This window comes from Hyla sarda, chromosome 7, assembly GCF_029499605.1.
Source record: "Hyla sarda isolate aHylSar1 chromosome 7, aHylSar1.hap1, whole genome shotgun sequence".
In the NCBI taxonomy this organism is placed as follows: Eukaryota; Metazoa; Chordata; class Amphibia; order Anura; family Hylidae; genus Hyla; species Hyla sarda.
In genome coordinates, this window is record NC_079195.1 from 2,182,473 (window position 1) to 2,204,375 (window position 21,903).

At 46.0% G+C, this 21,903-nt stretch overlaps 1 protein-coding gene and 1 long non-coding RNA gene across 5 annotated transcripts in view; one reads left to right on the forward strand and one right to left on the reverse strand.

The window, feature by feature from the left end:
- Positions 1-21: 21 nt before the first annotated feature.
- ERCC1 (ERCC excision repair 1, endonuclease non-catalytic subunit) lies at positions 22-20,906 on the reverse strand. Of its 2 annotated transcripts, none has more exons than XM_056531075.1 (11): positions 20,807-20,906; positions 20,214-20,271; positions 13,770-13,880; positions 12,238-12,570; positions 12,013-12,116; positions 11,605-11,704; positions 11,416-11,492; positions 8,571-8,670; positions 8,417-8,488; positions 3,481-3,549; positions 22-2,407 (listed from the first exon to the last, which is right to left on the reverse strand). In XM_056531075.1, exons 3-11 carry the CDS (start codon positions 13,857-13,859, stop codon positions 2,354-2,356), a joined length of 999 nt encoding a protein of 332 aa, XP_056387050.1. In that variant the 5' UTR covers positions 13,860-13,880; positions 20,214-20,271; positions 20,807-20,906; the 3' UTR covers positions 22-2,353. The 2 variants fall into 2 exon arrangements, with proteins under 2 accessions (XP_056387050.1, XP_056387049.1); XM_056531074.1 differs by having other exon boundaries at positions 20,201-20,271; positions 20,805-20,825.
- An 89-nt stretch (positions 20,907-20,995) lies between these two features.
- Positions 20,996-21,903, forward strand: part of LOC130282645 (uncharacterized) — a 34,934-nt gene continuing 34,026 nt past the window's right edge. For 2 of the 3 annotated variants that reach the window (XR_008846472.1, XR_008846474.1), the window contains exon 1: positions 21,011-21,106. This is a non-coding gene — a long non-coding RNA (uncharacterized LOC130282645). Of the gene's footprint in view, positions 21,107-21,903 lie in introns of all 3 variants that reach the window. The other variant, XR_008846473.1, reaches the window with a different exon arrangement.

Genomic DNA, 21,903 nt, shown 5'->3' on the forward strand with positions numbered 1-21,903 from the left:
TTTGTTTTATGTTAGTTTTGCCTTTATTACATATTCTGTGCAGCTTCTGTTTAACCCTTTTAAAGGGAGGGGTCTCCAGTCCAGACCTCTCCGGGGGTCCGACTCCTATCTCCTGTATTATGTTCTCCAGGAACAGCTGCTGCAAAATGTACAAAGCAAGGAGGGGGGCGGAGCATTTCCCATAGTGCCCCGGACCCTTCAATCAGCTGATTTAGGGGGGTCGGACCCATCCGTCTATCCTGAGAACTGGGACACCCCTTTAACCATGCAGTGTCATGCTGCAGCCATACACAGTAGCGCAGTCTTTACTGATATAGGGGAGCCCGTCCCTACATTTAAAGCCCTGAATGACGTCTTCAGGAGCCGGACATGAGGGGCCCCAATGGGCCACAAGTGACCCTAAACAGGATCGGGATCGCTCTATTTGAGGTGACACTACAGTCGATTTACCTGCGGGCCCTTTTCTTACTTCTTTATGTGACCACCAGGGGCGCTGTGGCAGTATAGGTGACGTGCTCCATCCTGTGGCTTCTTCAGCTGTTCAAAAACTACAAGTCCCAGCATGACCGGACAGTCGAAAGGAACAACTGATCAGCTGCAGGAAGGGGAGGACTGAGTTAGGCTGCATTCACACCACGTTTTTGCAATACAGTTCCCGTATCAGGTTTTTGATGCAAAATGGATTCCTCAAAAACAGTCTAAACTATATCAAAACGTGAATACAAATTTTAACCCGTATGCGATTTAAACAATGATTTCCGGTTGCATCCGTTTTTTAAGAAAAGAAACCGAAAAACGTTTTTAACTTTTCACTCCATCATAAATAAAGTTTCACTTGTTAGATTGAAATTCCATGAAAAAAAAACTGTGCAAAGTCAAAAACCGTATGGAACCGTACGCACATATGGTTCTGTACGGTTCCCATTGACTCCCATGTTTAAAAAAAAAATTTTTAACCCGTATACGGTTTTAAAAAATTCTGTCTTTAAGAAAAGAAACCATTTACGTTTTTAACTTTTCCATTATGAATAAAGTTTCACTTGTTTTATTGAAATTCCAAGAAAAAAAAAACTGGATGGTGCGAACCGGATGCGTTCCCATTGACTCCCATGTTATAAAAAATAAAAAAATGTACACTGTTTTTCATTCGGACCAAAAATCGTGGTAGACTATGATTTTGGGTACGAGAAATAAAAACTGACACAACTGGATGCATCGTTTGCATAAGGTTTTCAATACGGTTCACATTGAAAACGGAAAAGGGAACTGTATTGATTTAAGGCAGTGGTCTCAAACTGTGACCCTCCAGATGTTGCAAAACTTCAACTCCCAGCATGCCCGGACAGCCAACGGCTGTCCGGGCATGCTGGGAGTTGTAGTTTTGCAACATGCATGGCCCCTGTTGACCCCTCCGGGACCGATCCCTATTATTCCCAGGGGGGGGGGGGGGGGGTTCTCCTTTACCAGATTTGACTCTATGGAATATAAGTATATGTTGACACGGCGGAATTTCTGCCATAATTGACTGCACATTGATTTCCGCAGGCCCATTCAGCCGCAAAAATTCCGTTTTCCTTCAACACATTAGACCAGTCTTCTATTTTGCGGAATTCCGCGGCGAAATCCCATTCAAATCAATGGATCTTGAATTTCAGCGAAATTCTGTATTTAGAAAACGCAGAATTACGCCGACATTTCGGCAGAATTCCGTTCAGCAATCCCCGCAAAATTGTGGAAATTCCGCCTTGTGAACATAGCCTAAGGGTTTATTCACACTGTGACCGCCGCTTTGGTTCCTGCAGTTGCGATATTAATCGCGCAAAATCTAAAAGGTTGTGCCGCCATCTGGATACATCCCTATTTACAGGAGAGGGGGAGCGGTGTATTGTTCCCCATGATCCTACAGAAATGAATCGGCGGTCATGCATATGCGCTGCCGTTCCGTGTCTATAGGGGGGAGACGAGCGCTGTGCTACACGAATTATGCGCCATTCAGACAGGTCCCCGCCGCTCCGTGTCCCGTAACGTCTTCTGTACGTGTCCTGAAGCAATACCTGGCAGTGCTGAGGAGCCGGCACTCCTGTCTACCCTGTGTTAGTGTGTATACCTGTCCGTACCGGTGATGTGCCCGACCGTACGGCGCTCGTCGCGTTGGCGGTTTCCAGTCTTTAACGCTCCGGACTACTGTGATAATAAGAACTCCTTTAGTATTCAGCAGTAATAGAACATTTATTATACGGACTGTACCCCCTTTATATTTCGTACACAATAAAAATAAATTATTCGGAAAAAAAAATCCAGCGACTCCATGTTGTGTGTGAGGATGGGCGGTTCATGGGTCACATGACTGTTGTTACTTTTTGGCTTTCAGGAACGGTTCATGTAGCGTATCGAACAGTCTCTTGGCCTGAAACGAAAATAAATGGTTCCTGGAAGTTATCAGACCCTGGAGGGTTAAACGATGGACGGGCCGACCTCTGACCCGGATGTGATATATAGAGCAGGTATATATGTCTATGTTTCTTAACCAGTGTGCCTCCAGCTGTTGGCTTTCCGGGCATGCTGGGAGTTGTAGTTTTGCAACAGCGGGAGGCAACACTGATCTCAAAACGTCTTTATCACAATAAGGTTAAATTTCACTTATTTTATTTTTATACCTAAGAAAACCTGTCCTCACATTTTATATCCCAAAGAATCAGATTTTGTGTTGATTTTTATTTATTCCCAAAAATAGTGGATTTAAGTTTGGGCTTTTTTGGTGCGGTTTGTTTTGTGTGATTCATTTATCATGTGATGCTGGGAATTCTATTGAAAGGGAGAAAAAAAGAATGCTAATTTTTAACCCCTTAAGGACACGGCCTTTTTTTTTTTTTTTTTTTTTTTGCATTTTTGTTTTTACTCTTATTATTTTCATGCTTATTATTCCATCTTGGACACACATGTGGGAAGAATTGGACACCTGTAAAAGCGGGTGGGATTAAACACTAGTGGGCGGGATTGGACACATGGGGGCGGGATGGGAGACGGAGGGATTGGACACATGGGGGGTGAGATCGGACACATGGGGGCGGGATGGTAGCAGGAGGGATTGGACACATGGGGGCGGGATTGAACGTGTAAAAGCGGGTGAGATCGGACACAAATGGGGGCGGGATTGAACACGTTGTGGGAGTGGACGGGAATGGTCAGAAATTCAGTGGTAGCAGAACTTAAAAAAAACAGTCCCATGCAGAGCTGTAGTGTGAACCTAGCCTAACTGTTTGTGCATGTATACCAAGGGGCCTCCACTTTGGAACAGTGGTTGCAAAACTACAACTCCCAGCATGCCCAGACAGTGAAAGGGGTTTTTCAGGTCTCTGCAGATCCCGGTGTAACCTGCCAGAATTGCTGCTTCTGCTCTCCTTATAGTAAAGGGGTCGTCAAGATGAAGGAGAATAAGTCACTTGACCACCCCAACCTCCTCCTCTGCCCCACACTTACTTTTTGGGGTCCAAGTCCCGGACACAGAGACAAATCTTCTCGCGATGCGTTCGCCAGGTCAGCGAGAGTCTGCGGGAGAAAAATCCGGGGTAGAATAGTGAATACATGGTGCAGGGTACAGGACATGAGTGATCAGGTGACGGCAGATTATAGTGAATACATGGTGCAGGGTACAGGACATGAGTGATCAGGTGACGGCAGGAGATTATAGTGAATACATGGTGCAGGGTACAGGACATGAGTGATCAGGTGACGGCAGGAGATTATAGTGAATACATGGTGCAGGGTACAGGACATGAGCGATCAGGTGACGGCAGGAGATTATAGTGAATACATGGTGCAGGGTACAGGACATGAGTGATCAGGTGACGGCAGGAGATTATAGTGAATACATGGTGCAGGGTACAGGACATGAGCGATCAGGTGACGGCAGGAGATTATAGTGAATACATGGTGCAGGGTACAGGACATGAGTGATCAGGTGACGGCAGAAGATTATAGTGAATACATGGTGCAGGGTACAGGACATGAGTGATCAGGTGACGGCAGATTATAGTGAATACATGGTGCAGGGTACAGGACATGAGTGATCAGGTGACGGCAGGAGATTATAGTGAATACATGGTGCAGGGTACAGGACATGAGTGATCAGGTGACGGCAGGAGATTATAGTGAATACATGGTGCAGGGTACAGGACATGAGCGATCAGGTGACGGCAGGAGATTATAGTGAATACATGGTGCAGGGTACAGGACATGAGTGATCAGGTGACGGCAGGAGATTATAGTGAATACATGGTGCAGGGTACAGGACATGAGCGATCAGGTGACGGCAGGAGATTATAGTGAATACATGGTGCAGGGTACAGGACATGAGTGATCAGGTGACGGCAGAAGATTATAGTGAATACATGGTGCAGGGTACAGGACATGAGTGATCAGGTGACGGCAGGAGATTATAGTGAATACATGGTGCAGGGTACAGGATAAGAGTGATCAGGTGACGGCAGACGATTATAGTGAATACATGGTGCAGGGTACAGGACATGAGATCAGGTGACGGCAGGAGATTATAGAGAATACATGGTGCAGGGTACAGGACATGAGCGATCAGGTGACGGCAGGAGATTATAGAGAATACATGGTGCAGGGTACAGGACATGAGTGATCAGGTGACGGCAGGAGATTATAGAGAATACATGGTGCAGGGTACAGGACATGAGTGATCAGGTGACGGCAGACGATTATAGAGAATACATGGTGCAGGGTACAGGACATGAGCGATCAGGTGACGGCAGGAGATTATAGTGAATACATGGTGCAGGGTACAGGACATGAGTGATCAGGTGACGGCAGGAGATTATAGTGAATACATGGTGCAGGGTACAGGACATGAGCGATAAGGTGACGGCAGGAGATTATAGTGAATACATGGTGCAGGGTACAGGACATGAGTGATCAGGTGACGGCTGTTGATTATAGTGAATACATGGTGCAGGGTACAGGACATGAGTGATCAGGTGACGGCAGGAGATTATAGTGAATACATGGTGCAGGGTACAGGACATGAACGATCAGGTGACGGCAGGAGATTATAGTGAATACATGGTGCAGGGTACAGGACATGAGCGATCAGGTGACGGCAGGAGATTATAGTGAATACATGGTGCAGGGTACAGGACATGAGTGATCAGGTGACGGCAGGAGATTATAGTGAATACATGGTGCAGGGTACAGGACATGAGCGATCAGGTGACGGCAGGAGATTATAGTGAATACATGGTGCAGGGTACAGGACATGAGCGATAAGGTGACGGCAGGAGATTATAGTGAATACATGGTGCAGGGTACAGGACATGAGTGATCAGGTGACGGCTGTTGATTATAGTGAATACATGGTGCAGGGTACAGGACATGAGTGATCAGGTGACGGCAGGAGATTATAGTGAATACATGGTGCAGGGTACAGGACATGAACGATCAGGTGACGGCAGGAGATTATAGTGAATACATGGTGCAGGGTACAGGACATGAGCGATCAGGTGACGGCAGGAGATTATAGAGAATACATGGTGCAGGGTACAGGACATGAGTGATCAGGTGACGGCAGGAGATTATAGTGAATACATGGTGCAGGGTACAGGACATGAGTGATCAGGTGACGGCTGTTGATTATAGTGAATACATGGTGCAGGGTACAGGACATGAGGGATCAGGTGACGGCAGGAGATTATAGTGAATACATGGTGCAGGGTACAGGACATGAGTGATCAGGTGACGGCAGGAGATTATAGAGAATACATGGTGCAGGGTACAGGACATGAGTGATCAGGTGACGGCAGGAGATTATAGTGAATACATGGTGCAGGGTACAGGACATGAGCGATCAGGTGACGGCAGGAGATTATAGAGAATACATGGTGCAGGGTACAGGACATGAGTGATCAGGTGACGGCTGTTGATTATAGAGAATACATGGTGCAGGGTACAGGACATGAGTGATCAGGTGACGGCAGGAGATTATAGTGAATACATGGTGCAGGGTACAGGACATGAGAGATCAGGTGACGGCAGGAGATTATAGTGAATACATGGTGCAGGGTACAGGACATGAGTGATCAGGTGACGGCAGGAGATTATAGTGAATACATGGTGCAGGGTACAGGACATGAGAGATCAGGTGACGGCAGGAGATTATAGTGAATACATGGTGCAGGGTACAGGACATGAGTGATCAGGTGACGGCAGGAGATTATAGTGAATACATGGTGCAGGGTACAGGACATGAGTGATCAGGTGACGGCAGGAGATTATAGAGAATACATGGTGCAGGGTACAGGACATGAGTGATCAGGAGATTATAGTGAATACATGGTGCAGGGTACAGGATAAGAGTGATCAGGTGACGGCAGGAGATTATAGTGAATACATGGTGCAGGGTACAGGACATGAGTGATCAGGTGACGGCAGGAGATTATAGTGAATACATGGTGCAGGGTACAGGACATGAGTGATCAGGTGACAGCAGGAGATTATAGTGAATACATGGTGCAGGGTACAGGACATGAGCGATCAGGTGACAGCAGGAGATTATAGAGAATACATGGTGCAGGGTACAGGACATGAGTGATCAGGTGACGGCAGGAGATTATAGTGAATACATGGTGCAGGGTACAGGAGTGATCAGGTGACGGCAGGAGATTATAGTGAATACATGGTGCAGGGTACAGGACATGAGGGATCAGGTGACGGCAGGAGATTATAGTGAATACATGGTACAGGGTACAGGACATGAGCGATCAGGTGACGGCAGGAGATTATAGTGAATACATGGTGCAGGGTACAGGACATGAGTGATCAGGTGACGGTAGGAGATTATAGTGAATACATGGTGCAGGGTACAGGACATGAGTGATCAGGTGACGGCAGGAGATTATAGAGAATACATGGTGCAGGGTACAGGACATGAGTGATCAGGTGACGGCAGGAGATTATAGTGAATACATGGTGCAGGGTACAGGACATGAGGGATCAGGTGACGGCAGGAGATTATAGTGAATACATGGTGCAGGGTACAGGAGTGATCAGGTGACGGCAGGAGATTATAGTGAATACATGGTGCAGGGTACAGGACATGAGCGATCAGGTGACGGCAGGAGATTATAGAGAATACATGGTGCAGGGTACAGGACATGAGCGATCAGGTGACGGCAGGAGATTATAGAGAATACATGGTGCAGGGTACAGGACATGAGCGATCAGGTGACGGCAGGAGATTATAGTGAATACATGGTGCAGGGTACAGGACATGAGCGATCAGGTGACGGCAGGAGATTATAGTGAATACATGGTGCAGGGTACAGGACATGAGTGATCAGGTGACGGCAGGAGATTATAGTGAATACATGGTGCAGGGTACAGGACATGAGTGATCAGGTGACGGCAGGAGATTATAGTGAATACATGGTGCAGGGTACTGGACATGAGTGATCAGGTGACGGCAGGAGATTATAGAGAATACATGGTGCAGGGTACAGGACATGAGTGATCAGGTGACGGCAGGAGATTATAGTGAATACATGGTGCAGGGTACAGGACATGAGTGATCAGGTGACGGCAGGAGATTATAGTGAATACATGGTGCAGGGTACAGGACATGAGTGATCAGGTGACGGCAGGAGATTATAGAGAATACATGGTGCAGGGTACAGGACATGAGCGATCAGGTGACGGCAGGAGATTATAGTGAATACATGGTGCAGGGTACAGGAGTGATCAGGTGACGGCAGGAGATTATAGTGAATACATGGTGCAGGGTACAGGACATGAGTGATCAGGTGACGACAGGAGATTATAGTGAATACATGGTGCAGGGTACAGGACATGAGTGATCAGGTGACGGCAGGAGATTATAGTGAATACATGGTGCAGAGTACAGGACATGAGCATTGATTGCTGGGAAATCTGGAAACAGAACGTCTTTTCTTTTTCATGTCCAGGAATGCTGGGAGTTGTAGTTTTGCATCATCTGGCAGAATATTGGGAAGCATTGCGCACGTTTTTATTGCGAGACCCAGCATAACGTGATTCTACAGTAATGGGTCCCACGCTGGAGACGGGCCCTTTAAAACTGGAGCGTGAATCTCCGCCTCCTAATGTAGTTATAGCTCCGCCTCTTAATGTGAAGCTCCGCCTCTGAATAGGACATCCGAATCCCATTGAAACTAAGGTGCGGTAAATTCAGGTACCGAAATTCTGTTGTGTGAACACGGCCTTAGGGTATTGTTCACACTATGGAATCTTCTGTCTAAGCAGCCACTGCCGAAATTTACAATTGACTGATATGCAGTCGGCGCGTAATTATACCGCTAAAACCGCGGTGTCATCATTGGTGCGTAATTTTGGCTAAAGCTGGGAAACGTCATAGAGAACTGACCCCAAAGGTGGTGAGTAAGGTGGCGCTGTCGGTCTTGTTGACGGACTTCACTGTGGTGAGACAGTCTGTGATCTGTAAAGAAGCGGAGATAAAGGCGTCAGCCCCCGGTACCTGCGCAGACGCGGCCTAAGAGACCCCCCAGCGCTCCGCTCACCTTGGACACGAAGTCGCCGTCCGTCCGTTCTTTCAGAGCGTCAGCCGGCTTCTGTTCGTAACATTTATATGTCTCCAGGTATCGGGCCGCCTCCTCTGGACTGGACGAGACGCAGGGTCACCAAACTGCGCAAATCTGTCTACAACCGGGTCTCTTAATCAGGGTGCCTCCAGCTGCTGCAAAACTACAACTCTCAGCATGCCCAGACTAGAGGGAGCTGTAGTTTTGCAGCAGCTAGATGTATCCTGGATGGAAAATGCTGATCTGAACCAATCTATATATAACAACTTATATACAACAATCTGTATACACCTGTCTATATACAACAATCTGTGTACACCAAATATATATACACCAAATCTATATACAACAATCTGTATACACCCGTCTATATATAACAACAATCTGTATACACCAAATCTATATATAACAACAATCTGTATACACCAAATCTATATATAACAACCTATATACAACAATCTGTATACACCTGTCTATATACAACAATCTGTATACACCAAATCTATATACCCCCGTCTATATACAACAATCTGTATACACCAAATCTATATACAACAATCTGTATACACCCGTCTATATATAACAACAATCTGTATACACCAAATCTATATATAACAACAATCTGTATACACCAAATCTATATATAACAACCTATATACAACAATCTGTATACACCTGTCTATATACAACAATCTGTATACACCAAATCTATATACCCCCGTCTATATACAACAATCTGTATACACCCGTCTATATATAACAACAATCTGTATACACCAAATCTATATATAACAACAATCTGTATACACCCGTCTATATACAACAAACTGTATACACCAAATCTATATACAATCTGTATACCCCCGTCTATATACAACAATCTGTATACACCAAATCTATATATAACAACAATCTGTGTACACCCGTCTATATACAACAATCTGTATACACCCATCTATATATCACAACAATCTGTATACACCAAATCTATATACCCCCGTCTATATACAACAATCTGTATACACCCGTCTATATACAACAATCTATATACAATATGTGTACACCTGTCTATATACACCAATCTGTATACAACAATCTATATACCCCCGTCTATATACACCAATCTGTATTAGGGGTGTGAATCGCCAAGAATTTGGCGATTCGATTCGAATCGCGATACCTGTGTGGCGATTCGATATATCGCGATACCGTCTAGGTGACGATACATCGCGATATATCGCCCACCTGGGAGCATTCATAGATCCCAATAGACGCCGCTGTCAGCTTTGACAGCGGCGATCTAGTACTCCGGTGCTCACTTTTCTCATGTTATCCCGTCCGGGCTGCAAAATAAAATAAAACGCACTTTATCTTACCTGCCAACGAGCCCGCGGAGCTCCGGTACAGTCCGGTACAGGTGTTCGGTCCCCGGGCTGTATTCTTCTTACTTCCTGTTAGTCCGGCACGTCACATGGAGCTTCAGCCTATCACCAGCCGCAGCGATGTCCCGCCTCCGCTGGTGATAGGCTGAAGCTCCATGTGACGTGCCGGACTAACAGGAAGTAAGAAGAATACAGCCCGGGGACCGAACACCTGTACCGGACTGTACCGGAGCTCCGCGGGCTCGTTGGCAGGTAAGAAAAGTGCGTTTTATTAAAAATTCCACATCCCTAAAAGAATCGATTCAAAAATATTTTGAATCGATTCTGTATCGGCAAATGAAAAATCGCGATTATCGCGAGAATCGATTTTTTCTTACATCCCTAATCTGTATACACCTGTCTATATACACCAATCTGTATACAACAATCTATATACACCCGTCTATATACAACAATATGTGTACACCTGTCTATATACAACAATGTACCTACATACATCCATCTATACACAACAATCTATATACAACAATCTGTATACACCCGTCTATTTATAACAACAATCTGTATACACCAAATCTATATATAACAACAATCTGTATACCCCCATCTATATATCACAACAATTTGTATACACCAAATCTATATACCCCCGTCTATATACAACAATCTGTATACACCTGTCTATATACAACAATCTATATACAATATGTGTACACCTGTCTATATACACCAATCTGTATACAACAATCTATATACCCCTGTCTATATACAACAATCTGTATACACCTGTCTATATACACCAATCTGTATACAACAATCTATATACACCAATCTGTATACACCCGTCTATATATAACAATCTGTATACACCCGTCTATATACAACAATCTGTATACACCCGTCTATTTATAACAACAATCTGTATACACCTGTCTATATACAACAATCTGTATACACCTGTCTATATACAACAATCTGTATACACCTGTCTATATACAACAATCTATATACAATATGTGTACACCTGTCTATATACACCAATCTGTATACAACAATCTATATACCCCTGTCTATATACAACAATCTGTATACACCTGTCTATATACACCAATCTGTATACAACAATCTATATACACCAATCTGTATACACCCGTCTATATATAACAATCTGTATACACCCGTCTATTTATAACAACAATCTGTATACACCTGTCTATATACAACAATCTGTATACACCTGTCTATATACAACAATCTGTATACACCTGTCTATATATAACAACAATCTGTATACACCTGTCTATATACAACAATCTGTATACAACAATGTACCTACATACATCCATCTATACACAACAATCTATATACATCGGGGTCGATCTTTACTCTGAGGTGCTGCTGGATTTACTTTTATGTATTTCACCCCATGTTCGCCCTCGTACCTCCAGCTCAGGATCAGGGTGCAGTCAGCCAGGATACAGATCTTCGCCAACTCTTTTAGGGTAAAATGTGGGTCTTTCTGCGAAGATTTACGTGCAAAATAAATAAAGCAAATTAATACTGAACAAATCTCCCCCCCCCCCCCCCAAATCCTCTGGGTGACCCCCCCCCCCCCCGATCTTCACACTTACCACGTCCACCTGCACCAACAGGACGCGGAGCGCATAGGACTGGCCCAGAGAGCGCAGCCGCGTGTGGATATACTCTGGGTTCAGGTTGTGATATCGCAAACTAGAGAGAGGAGGTTGTACAAAGCCATCAGAGACCGCAACGTACTGAGTGCGCAGAAAACTTTAGATTTAAGCAAAGAAAATTTATAGATTTATGAGTTATTTGCTCAAAATTTTTTAGTTTTGTGCAAAAAAAATAAAATAAAGTTGCGCTGGGAGTTGTGGTTTTGCAACAGATGGAGGTCCGCAGTTTGGAGACCAAAAGTATCTGCTGCCTGCAGTGGTAGAAAGCGGTACTGCATCCACCAGGACAACTTTACAAAGTACTTCCTGGCGATACATCACCATATAATTTATACAGGGACTCACCTGAGAAACAAAGCGCAGCACGTTTCCCCCAGGAGGTAATCCGGAACGATTTCTCCAAACTCCCAGGGAATGTTGCGGACATGCTTCAGAAGTGGATTCCCCCTCTGCAACGAGATGAGACGGCGAGAGGAGAAGAAGAAACAAAACCTCTCCGAACACAAAAGTTGGAGGCGACTGAGACTGGTCGGCCGCCATTGATAGCCGTGGTTCTCTACTCTGTCTTACCTGTCTGGGGCTGACCACGATGCAGCTCCTCCCCCCTCCAGGCTTTAGCGTTCGGGCAGCCACTGGTGCAACAGATAAACCAATCGCAGTCTTGGGATCCTCCTTTAGATCCGGGGTCGAGTCCCCGCTCTGAGGTTTGGATTCGGGCACCGATTCGATCTTATCCCGCTGTGCGCTCGGCTCCCCATGAGACGTCTCCCCTGGAGATTTCTGGTTCTGGGGTCTTCGTTCAGGGAGTTTAGACTCTTTCTGAAAGACGTAATCTGCGTAACTGCCTGCGGGCGCCACACTGGTGGGCCGAACCGCCGTCTGGGCGTGAAACAGAGAGCGGACCTGGAAACAAAACACAAAGGATTCCTACTCCCATTCATGTGTAAGAGTTCACCATTAACCCCTTAACATAGACCCCTGTATATATGTAAAGACTAGGAAGCCGCAGGCAGGCTGTACTAGAAGAGTGCCAATCTGCATCATTATTACAGTCAGGTGCCTGAGTGATTATGGTAGCCTGCCATAGTAATCCTGCTGGTTTAGTCTGCCTCAGTCAGACTGTACTAACAGAGTGCCGCTCTAATTCATAACTGCAGTCATGTCAGGTGCCTGAGTGGTTATTATGGCAGCCTGTACTAGCAGAGCCCCGATCTAACTCATAACTGCAGTCGTGTCAGGTGCCTGAGTGGTTATTATGGCAGTCTGCCATAGTAATTCTGCTGGTACAGTTTGCCTCAGGCAGGATTTACTAGCAGAGTGCCTGACTTATTATTGCAGTCATGTCAGGTGTCCCCGATCGGTTATTATGGCAGTCTGTACTAGCAGAGCCCCGATCTAACTCATAATTGCAGTCATGTCAGGTGTCTGGTTATTATGGTAGTCTGCCATAGTAATCCTGCTGGAGCAGTCTGCCTCAGGCAGGATTAACTAGAAGAGCATCTATCTAAATGATCAATGCCCCTTTCCCTAATAAAATTTCATATCACCCATTTTCTATAAATAAAGAAAAACAAAACATGTTCAGAAATGTCTGAACCCATAAAATATAACATTATTGACCCCGAAAACTGGGGAAAAAAAACTGAATTGCAGATTTTTGGTCACATGAAGTAAAAATAAAAAAAAGATTAAAAAAAAGTTGTAAAACGGTAGTAAAATAAAACAAAACCTGTATAAATTCAAAAACGAAAATTGTCGCGGTCAGTAAGGGGGTTAAGGAGACCCACGTCCTCCGCAGTCCTGTCTATGGCGGTGGTCTCAGAACTATATGCTTACACATGTAGCAAAACTACAACTCCCAGCATGCCGTTGGCTGTCCGGGCAGGCTGGGAGTTGTAGTTTTGCAACATTGGGAGGGTGGGGCCTATGACCTCTAGTCCGCCCCTGTGTTCTCGAGGGTCCTCATCTGCTCAGCTTTACCATTTATACAGTAACAGAGGAACGAGCGCCCCCCAATAAGTCAGGTGACCCCACTCCACACCCAGGAACAGCGGACCCCCCCCCCCCCCGGATTAACTGTTCAGCCCTGGAGATCTCCTCACCGGCGCTGCCTCCGGCTCCTGGGATGGAATGATGAAACGGCGAGGCTCCGCCCCTTCTGATGACTGGGGGTCTCCTCTCGGGGTCTCCATCTTCTGAGCCGCTGTCAAGATCTAGAGCAGTGAGAGCGCTGAATGAATATTGGCGCTCCCTTATATGACGGCTCACAGACCCCGTACCCCAATCAGCTGTCAACTATGATAGTGACATCAGATCCTGCAGTCACATGAGCAACCGTAGTGTCATCACATGATCAGACAGTGACATCACATCCTGCAGTCACATGATCAGCTGCAGTAACATGATCATCCGCAGTGACATCACATCCCGCAGTCACATGATCAGCCATAATGACATCACATCCCGCAGTCACATGATCAGCCATAATGACATCACATCCCGCAGTCACATGATCAGTCATAATGACATCACATCCCGCAGTCACATGATCAGCCATAATGACATCACATCCCACGGTCATATGATCAGCAGTAGTGACATCACATCCCAGTCACATGATCAGCAGTAGTGACATCACATCCCAGTCACATGATCAGCAGTAGTGACATCACATCCCAGTCACATGATCAGCCATAATGACATCACATCCCGCAGTCACATGATCAGCCATAATGACATCACATCCCACAGTCACCTGATCAGCCATAATGACATCACATCCCGCAGTCACCTGATCAGCCATAATGACATCACATCCCGCAGTCACCTGATCAGCCATAATGACGTCACATCCCGCAGTCACATGATCAGCCATAATGACATCACATCCCGCAGTCACATGATCAGCCATAATGACATCACATCCCGCAGTCACCTGATCAGCCATAATGACATCACATCCCGCAGTCACCTGATCAGCCATAATGACATCACATCCCGCAGTCACATGATCAGCCATAATGACATCACATCCCGCAGTCACCTGATCAGCCATAATGACATCACATCCCTCAGTCACCTGATCAGCCATAATGACATCACATCCCGCAGTCACCTGATCAGCCATAATGACATCACATCCCGCAGTCACCTGATCAGCCATAATGACATCACATCCCGCAGTCACATGATCAGCCATAATGACATCACATCCCGCAGTCACCTGATCAGCCATAATGACATCACATCCCGCAGTCACCTGATCAGCCATAATGACATCACATCCCACAGTCACATGATCAGCCATAATGACGTCACATCCCACAGTCACCTGATCAGCCGTAATGACGTCACATCCCTCAGTCACCTGATCAGCCGTAATGACGTCACATCCCGCAGTCACATGATCAGCCATAATGACATCACATCCCTCAGTCACCTGATCAGCCGTAATGACATCACATCCCGCAGTCACCTGATCAGCCATAATGACATCACATCCCGCAGTCACCTGATCAGCCATAATGACATCACATCCCGCAGTCACATGATCAGCCATAATGACATCACATCCCGCAGTCACCTGATCAGCCATAATGACATCACATCCCGCAGTCACATGATCAGCCATAATGACATCACATCCCGCAGTCACCTGATCAGCCATAATGACATCACATCCCGCAGTCACATGATCAGCCATAATGACATCACATCCCGCAGTCACATGATCAGCCATAATGACATCACATCCCTCAGTCACCTGATCAGTCATAATGACATCACATCCCTCAGTCACCTGATCAGCCATAATGACATCACATCCCGCAGTCACCTGATCAGCCATAATGACGTCACATCCCTCAGTCACCTGATCAGCCATAATGACGTCACATCCCTCAGTCACCTGATCAGCCATAATGACATCACATCCCGCAGTCACATGATCAGCCATAATGACATCACATCCCGCAGTCACCTGATCAGCCATAATGACATCACATCCCGCAGTCACATGATCAGCCATAATGACATCACATCCCGCAGTCACCTGATCAGCCATAATGACATCACATCCCGCAGTCACCTGATCAGCCATAATGACATCACATCCCGCAGTCACATGATCAGCCATAATGACATCACATCCCGCAGTCACATGATCAGCCATAATGACATCACATCCCTCAGTCACCTGATCAGTCATAATGACATCACATCCCTCAGTCACATGATCAGCCATAATGACATCACATCCCTCAGTCACCTGATCAGCCATAATGACATCACATCCCGCAGTCACCTGATCAGCCATAATGACATCACATCCCGCAGTCACATGATCAGCCATAATGACATCACATCCCTCAGTCACCTGATCAGCCATAATGACATCACATCCCTCAGTCACATGATCAGCCATAATGACATCACATCCCTCAGTCACATGATCAGCCATGACATCACATCCCTCAGTCACCTGATCAGCCATAATGACATCACATCCCTCAGTCACCTGATCAGCCATAATGACATCACATCCCTCAGTCACCTGATCAGCCGTAATTACATCACATCCCACAGTCACATGATCAGCCGTAATGACATCACATCCCACAGTCACATGATCAGCCATAATGACATCACATCCCACAGTCACATGATCAGCCATAATGACGTCACATCCCGCAGTCACCTGATCAGCCATAATGACGTCACATCCCTCAGTCACCTGATCAGCCATAATGACATCACATCCCTCAGTCACCTGATCAGCCATAATGACGTCACATCCCGCAGTCACCTGATCAGCCATAATGACATCACATCCCTCAGTCACCTGATCAGCCATAATGACATCACATCCCTCAGTCACATGATCAGCCATGACATCACATCCCGCAGTCACATGATCAGCCATAATGACATCACATCCCGCAGTCACCTGATCAGCCATAATGACATCACATCCCGCAGTCACCTGATCAGCCATAATGACATCACATCCTGCAGTCACCTGATCAGCCATAATGACATCACATCCCGCAGTCACATGATCAGCCATAATGACATCACATCCCTCAGTCACCTGATCAGCCATAATGACATCACATCCCTCAGTCACCTGATCAGCCATAATGACATCACATCCCTCAGTCACCTGATCAGCCATAATGACATCACATCCCGCAGTCACCTGATCAGCCATAATGACATCACATCCCGCAGTCACCTGATCAGCCATAATGACATCACATCCCGCAGTCACCTGATCAGCCATAATGACATCACATCCCGCAGTCACCTGATCAGCCATAATGACATCACATCCCTCAGTCACATGATCAACCATAATGACATCACATCCCTCAGTCACCTGATCAGCCATAATGACATCACATCCCGCAGTCACATGATCAGCCATAATGACATCACATCCCGCAGTCACATGATCAACCATAATGACATCACATCCCTCAGTCACCTGATCAGCCATAATGACATCACTTCCCTCAGTCACCTGATCAGCCATAATGACATCACATTCCTCAGTCACATGATCAGCCATGACATCACATCCCGCAGTCACATGATCAGCCATAATGACATCACATCCCTCAGTCACCTGATCAGCCATAATGACATCACATCCCGCAGTCACATGATCAGCCATAATGACATCACATCCCTCAGTCACCTGATCAGTCATAATGACATCACATCCCACAGTCACATGATCAGCCATAATGACATCACATCCCACAGTCACATGATCAGCCATAATGACGTCACATCCCGCAGTCACCTGATCAGCCATAATGACGTCACATCCCTCAGTCACCTGATCAGCCATAATGACGTCACATCCCGCAGTCACCTGATCAGCCATAATGACATCACATCCCTTAGTCACCTGATCAGCCATAATGACATCACATTCCTCAGTCACATGATCAGCCATGACATCACATCCCGCAGTCACATGATCAGCCATAATGACATCACATCCCTCAGTCACCTGATCAGCCATAATGACATCACATCCCGCAGTCACCTGATCAACCATAATGACGTCACATCCCTCAGTCACCTGATCAGCCATAATGACATCACATCCCGCAGTCACCTGATCAGCCATAATGACATCACATCCTGCAGTCACCTGATCAGCCATAATGACATCACATCCCGCAGTCACCTGATCAGCCATAATGACATCACATCCCGCAGTCACCTGATCAGTCATAATGACATCACATCCCTCAGTCACCTGATCAGTCATAATGACATCACATCCCGCAGTCACATGATCAGCCATAATGACATCACATCCCTCAGTCACCTGATCAGCCATAATGACATCACATCCCTCAGTCACCTGATCAGCCATAATGACATCACATCCCGCAGTCACCTGATCAGCCATAATGACATCACATCCCGCAGTCACATGATCAGCCATAATGACATCACATCCCAGTCACATGATCAGCCATAATGACATCACATCCCAGTCACATGATCAGCCATAATGACATCACATCCCGCAGTCACCTGATCAGCCATAATGACATCACATCCCTGTCACATGATCAGCCATGACATCACATCCCTCAGTCACCTGATCAGCCATAATGACATCACATCCCTCAGTCACCTGATCAGCCATAATGACATCACATCCCGCAGTCACCTGATCAGCCATAATGACATCACATCCCTCAGTCACATGATCAGCCATAATGACATCACATCCCGCAGTCACATGATCAGTCATAATGACATCACATCCCGCAGTCACATGATCAGCAGTAGTGACATCACATCCCTCAGTCACATGATCAGCCATAATGACATCACATCCCACAGTCACATGATCAGCCATAATGACATCACATCCCGCAGTCACATGATCAGCCATAATGACATCACATCCCGCAGTCACATGATCAGCCATAATGACATCACATCCCACAGTCACCTGATCAGCCATAATGACATCACATCCTGCAGTCACCTGATCAGCCATAATGACATCACATCTCGCAGTCACCTGATCAGCCATAATGACATCACATCCCGCAGTCACATGATCAGCCATAATTACATCACATCCCGCAGTCACATGATCAGCCATAATGACATCACATCCCACAGTCACATGATCAGCCGTAATGACATCACATCCCACAGTCACATGATCAGCCATAATGACATCACATTCCTCAGTCACATGATCAGCCATGACATCACATCCCGCAGTCACATGATCAGCCATAATGACATCACATCCCTCAGTCACCTGATCAGCCGTAATGACATCACATCCCTCAGTCACCTGATCAGCCATAATGACATCACATTCCTCAGTCACATGATCAGCCATGACATCACATCCCGCAGTCACATGATCAGCCATAATGACATCACATCCCTCAGTCACCTGATCAGCCATAATGACATCACATCCCGCAGTCACATGATCAGCCATAATGACATCACATCCAGCAGTCACCTGATCAGTCATAATGACATCACATCCCGCAGTCACCTGATCAGCCATAATGACATCACATCCCGCAGTCACCTGATCAGTCATAATGACATCACATCCCGCAGTCACCTGATCAGCCATAATGACATCACATCCCGCAGTCACCTGATCAGCCATAATGACATCACATCCCGCAGTCACATGATCAGTCATAATGACATCACATCCCACAGTCACCTGATCAGCCATAATGACATCACATCCCGCAGTCACCTGATCAGTCATAATGACATCACATCCCACAGTCACCTGATCAGCCATAATGACATCACATCCCGCAGTCACCTGATCAGCCATAATGACATCACATCCCGCAGTCACCTGATCAGCCATAATGACATCACATCCCGCAGTCACCTGATCAGCCATAATGACATCACATCCCGCAGTCACCTGATCAGCCATAATGACATCACATCCCGCAGTCACATGATCAGCCATAATGACATCACATCCCTCAGTCACATGATCAGCCATAATGACATCACATCCCGCAGTCACCTGATCAGCCATAATGACATCACATCCCGCAGTCACATGATCAGCCATAATGACATCACATCCCGCAGTCACCTGATCAGCCATAATGACATCACATCCCTCAGTCACATGATCAGCCATAATGACATCACATCCCTCAGTCACATGATCAGCCATAATGACATCACATCCCGCAGTCACATGATCAGCCATAATGACATCACATCCCGCAGTCACATGATCAGTCATAATGACATCACATCCCGCAGTCACCTGATCAGCCATAATGACATCACATCCCACAGTCACATGATCAGCCATAATGACATCACATCCCTCAGTCACCTGATCAGCCATAATGACATCACATCCCGCAGTCACCTGATCAGCCATAATGACATCACATCCCGCAGTCACATGATCAGCCATAATGACATCACATCCCTCAGACCTCTACCTGACCGCCCCTCAGTGATCCCCCATATTCCCAGGACTCACCGTGCTCCCTCACCTCCACAGCGCCCCCTCATGGGTCCGGCCTCCTCTTCCACTTCTCACTTTACTTCTTGCTGCAACAACAATTATATAACAATGTAACCTGTCAGGTGACCAGACCCCCCCCAATTACACAAGACAAACTGGGACTTGTAGTTCTCCAGTGACAGGCGGCCCCAGGCATTGTATCCTGTACTGTGTGCTGGTCACCACTAGGGGGCGCCGCTGGATCCAGACACATCCTCCTGTACATTGTGCTTTATTATCTCCAGCCTGGGGAGTCACAGCTGTTCTACAACTACAACTCCCAGCATGCCTGGACAGCCAGGACGCCTCCTCAGAACAAGACTTGTAGTCATGCAACAGCTGGAAGCACCCTAGTTGTCGGGGCATGCTGGGAGTTGTAGTTTTGCTATAGGAGGAGGGACATCAATAGCTGGTACCACATAGTGCCCTAGATACATGCTGGGAGTTGTAGTTCCCATTCTTCTACTGTAAATAAACCTTCCTGTATTACAGGTAATACATTAACCCATTGAGTCTATGCTCCCTTTGCATGCTGGGAGTTGTAGTCCCTCTAAAATAACAGAATTACGCTCCAGCCTGCACCTCACTATCTCAGCTCCCAGAAACGAATTCCCCGGCAGCCGCTATCAGTCACTTCCGGGTAAACAGGAAGTGGGCGGTCGCAGTGCACGCTGGGAGCCGTAGTCTTGCCTCATTTGGCGGCGGCCATCTTTGTACTCCCGCTAGGTGATAGAGAGGCGGACATGTTGTTACACCTTCAGGAAACCATAGCAACCAGGTGCCGAGATGAGGAGAAGATATGGCGGACTGCAGTCCCTTAACCCCATAAGGGCCGGGTCGTCTCACTCTGTAGTCGGCGCCGTAGACGTATGAGGACGGAATGTTAGTGATACAACCTTTACTTCTTATTGAGGAGGATAACCAAAGAAACGCAGCTCCGCCATTGTTTTATATTTCTATGGTGTTCACCACACTATGAATGAAATGTCACCCTTAGGGTCCGTACACACTGACGAATATGTGCGAGGAATTTGTGCTGAACAAATCCGCTCAGAAATTTCCTGAATGTGCGCGGAATTACGTACAGAAATCAGTGCGGAGTTCAGCGCGTTATAGGAGACATTGTAAAAAAAAAATTGTGCGCGAATTCCGTGAGAATTCCGAGCAAAATCCGCGCAAATTCCGTACGGAAGTGTGGCGGCGTGAAGTGTATTTTTACATTGACTTCTATGAAGTTACGATGCGAATTCCGCATGAAGAAAGAACATGTTCATTCTCTATGCGGAATGGAATTCAGTGACAGAATTGTGAACTGAGGAGCAGACATTTAATTACGTACTATTAATTACATACTATTAATTACATACTATTAATTACGTACTATTAATTACGTACTATTAATTACGTACTATTATTACGTACTATTAATTACGTACTATTAATTACGTACTATTAATTACGTACTATTAATTACATACTATTAATTACGTACTATTAATTACATACTATTAATTACGTACTATTAATTACATACTATTAATTACGTACTATTAATTACGTACTATTAATTACGTACTATTAATTACGTACTATTAATTACGTACTATTATTACGTACTATTAATTACGTACTATTAATTACATACTATTAATTACGTACTATTAATTACGTACTATTAA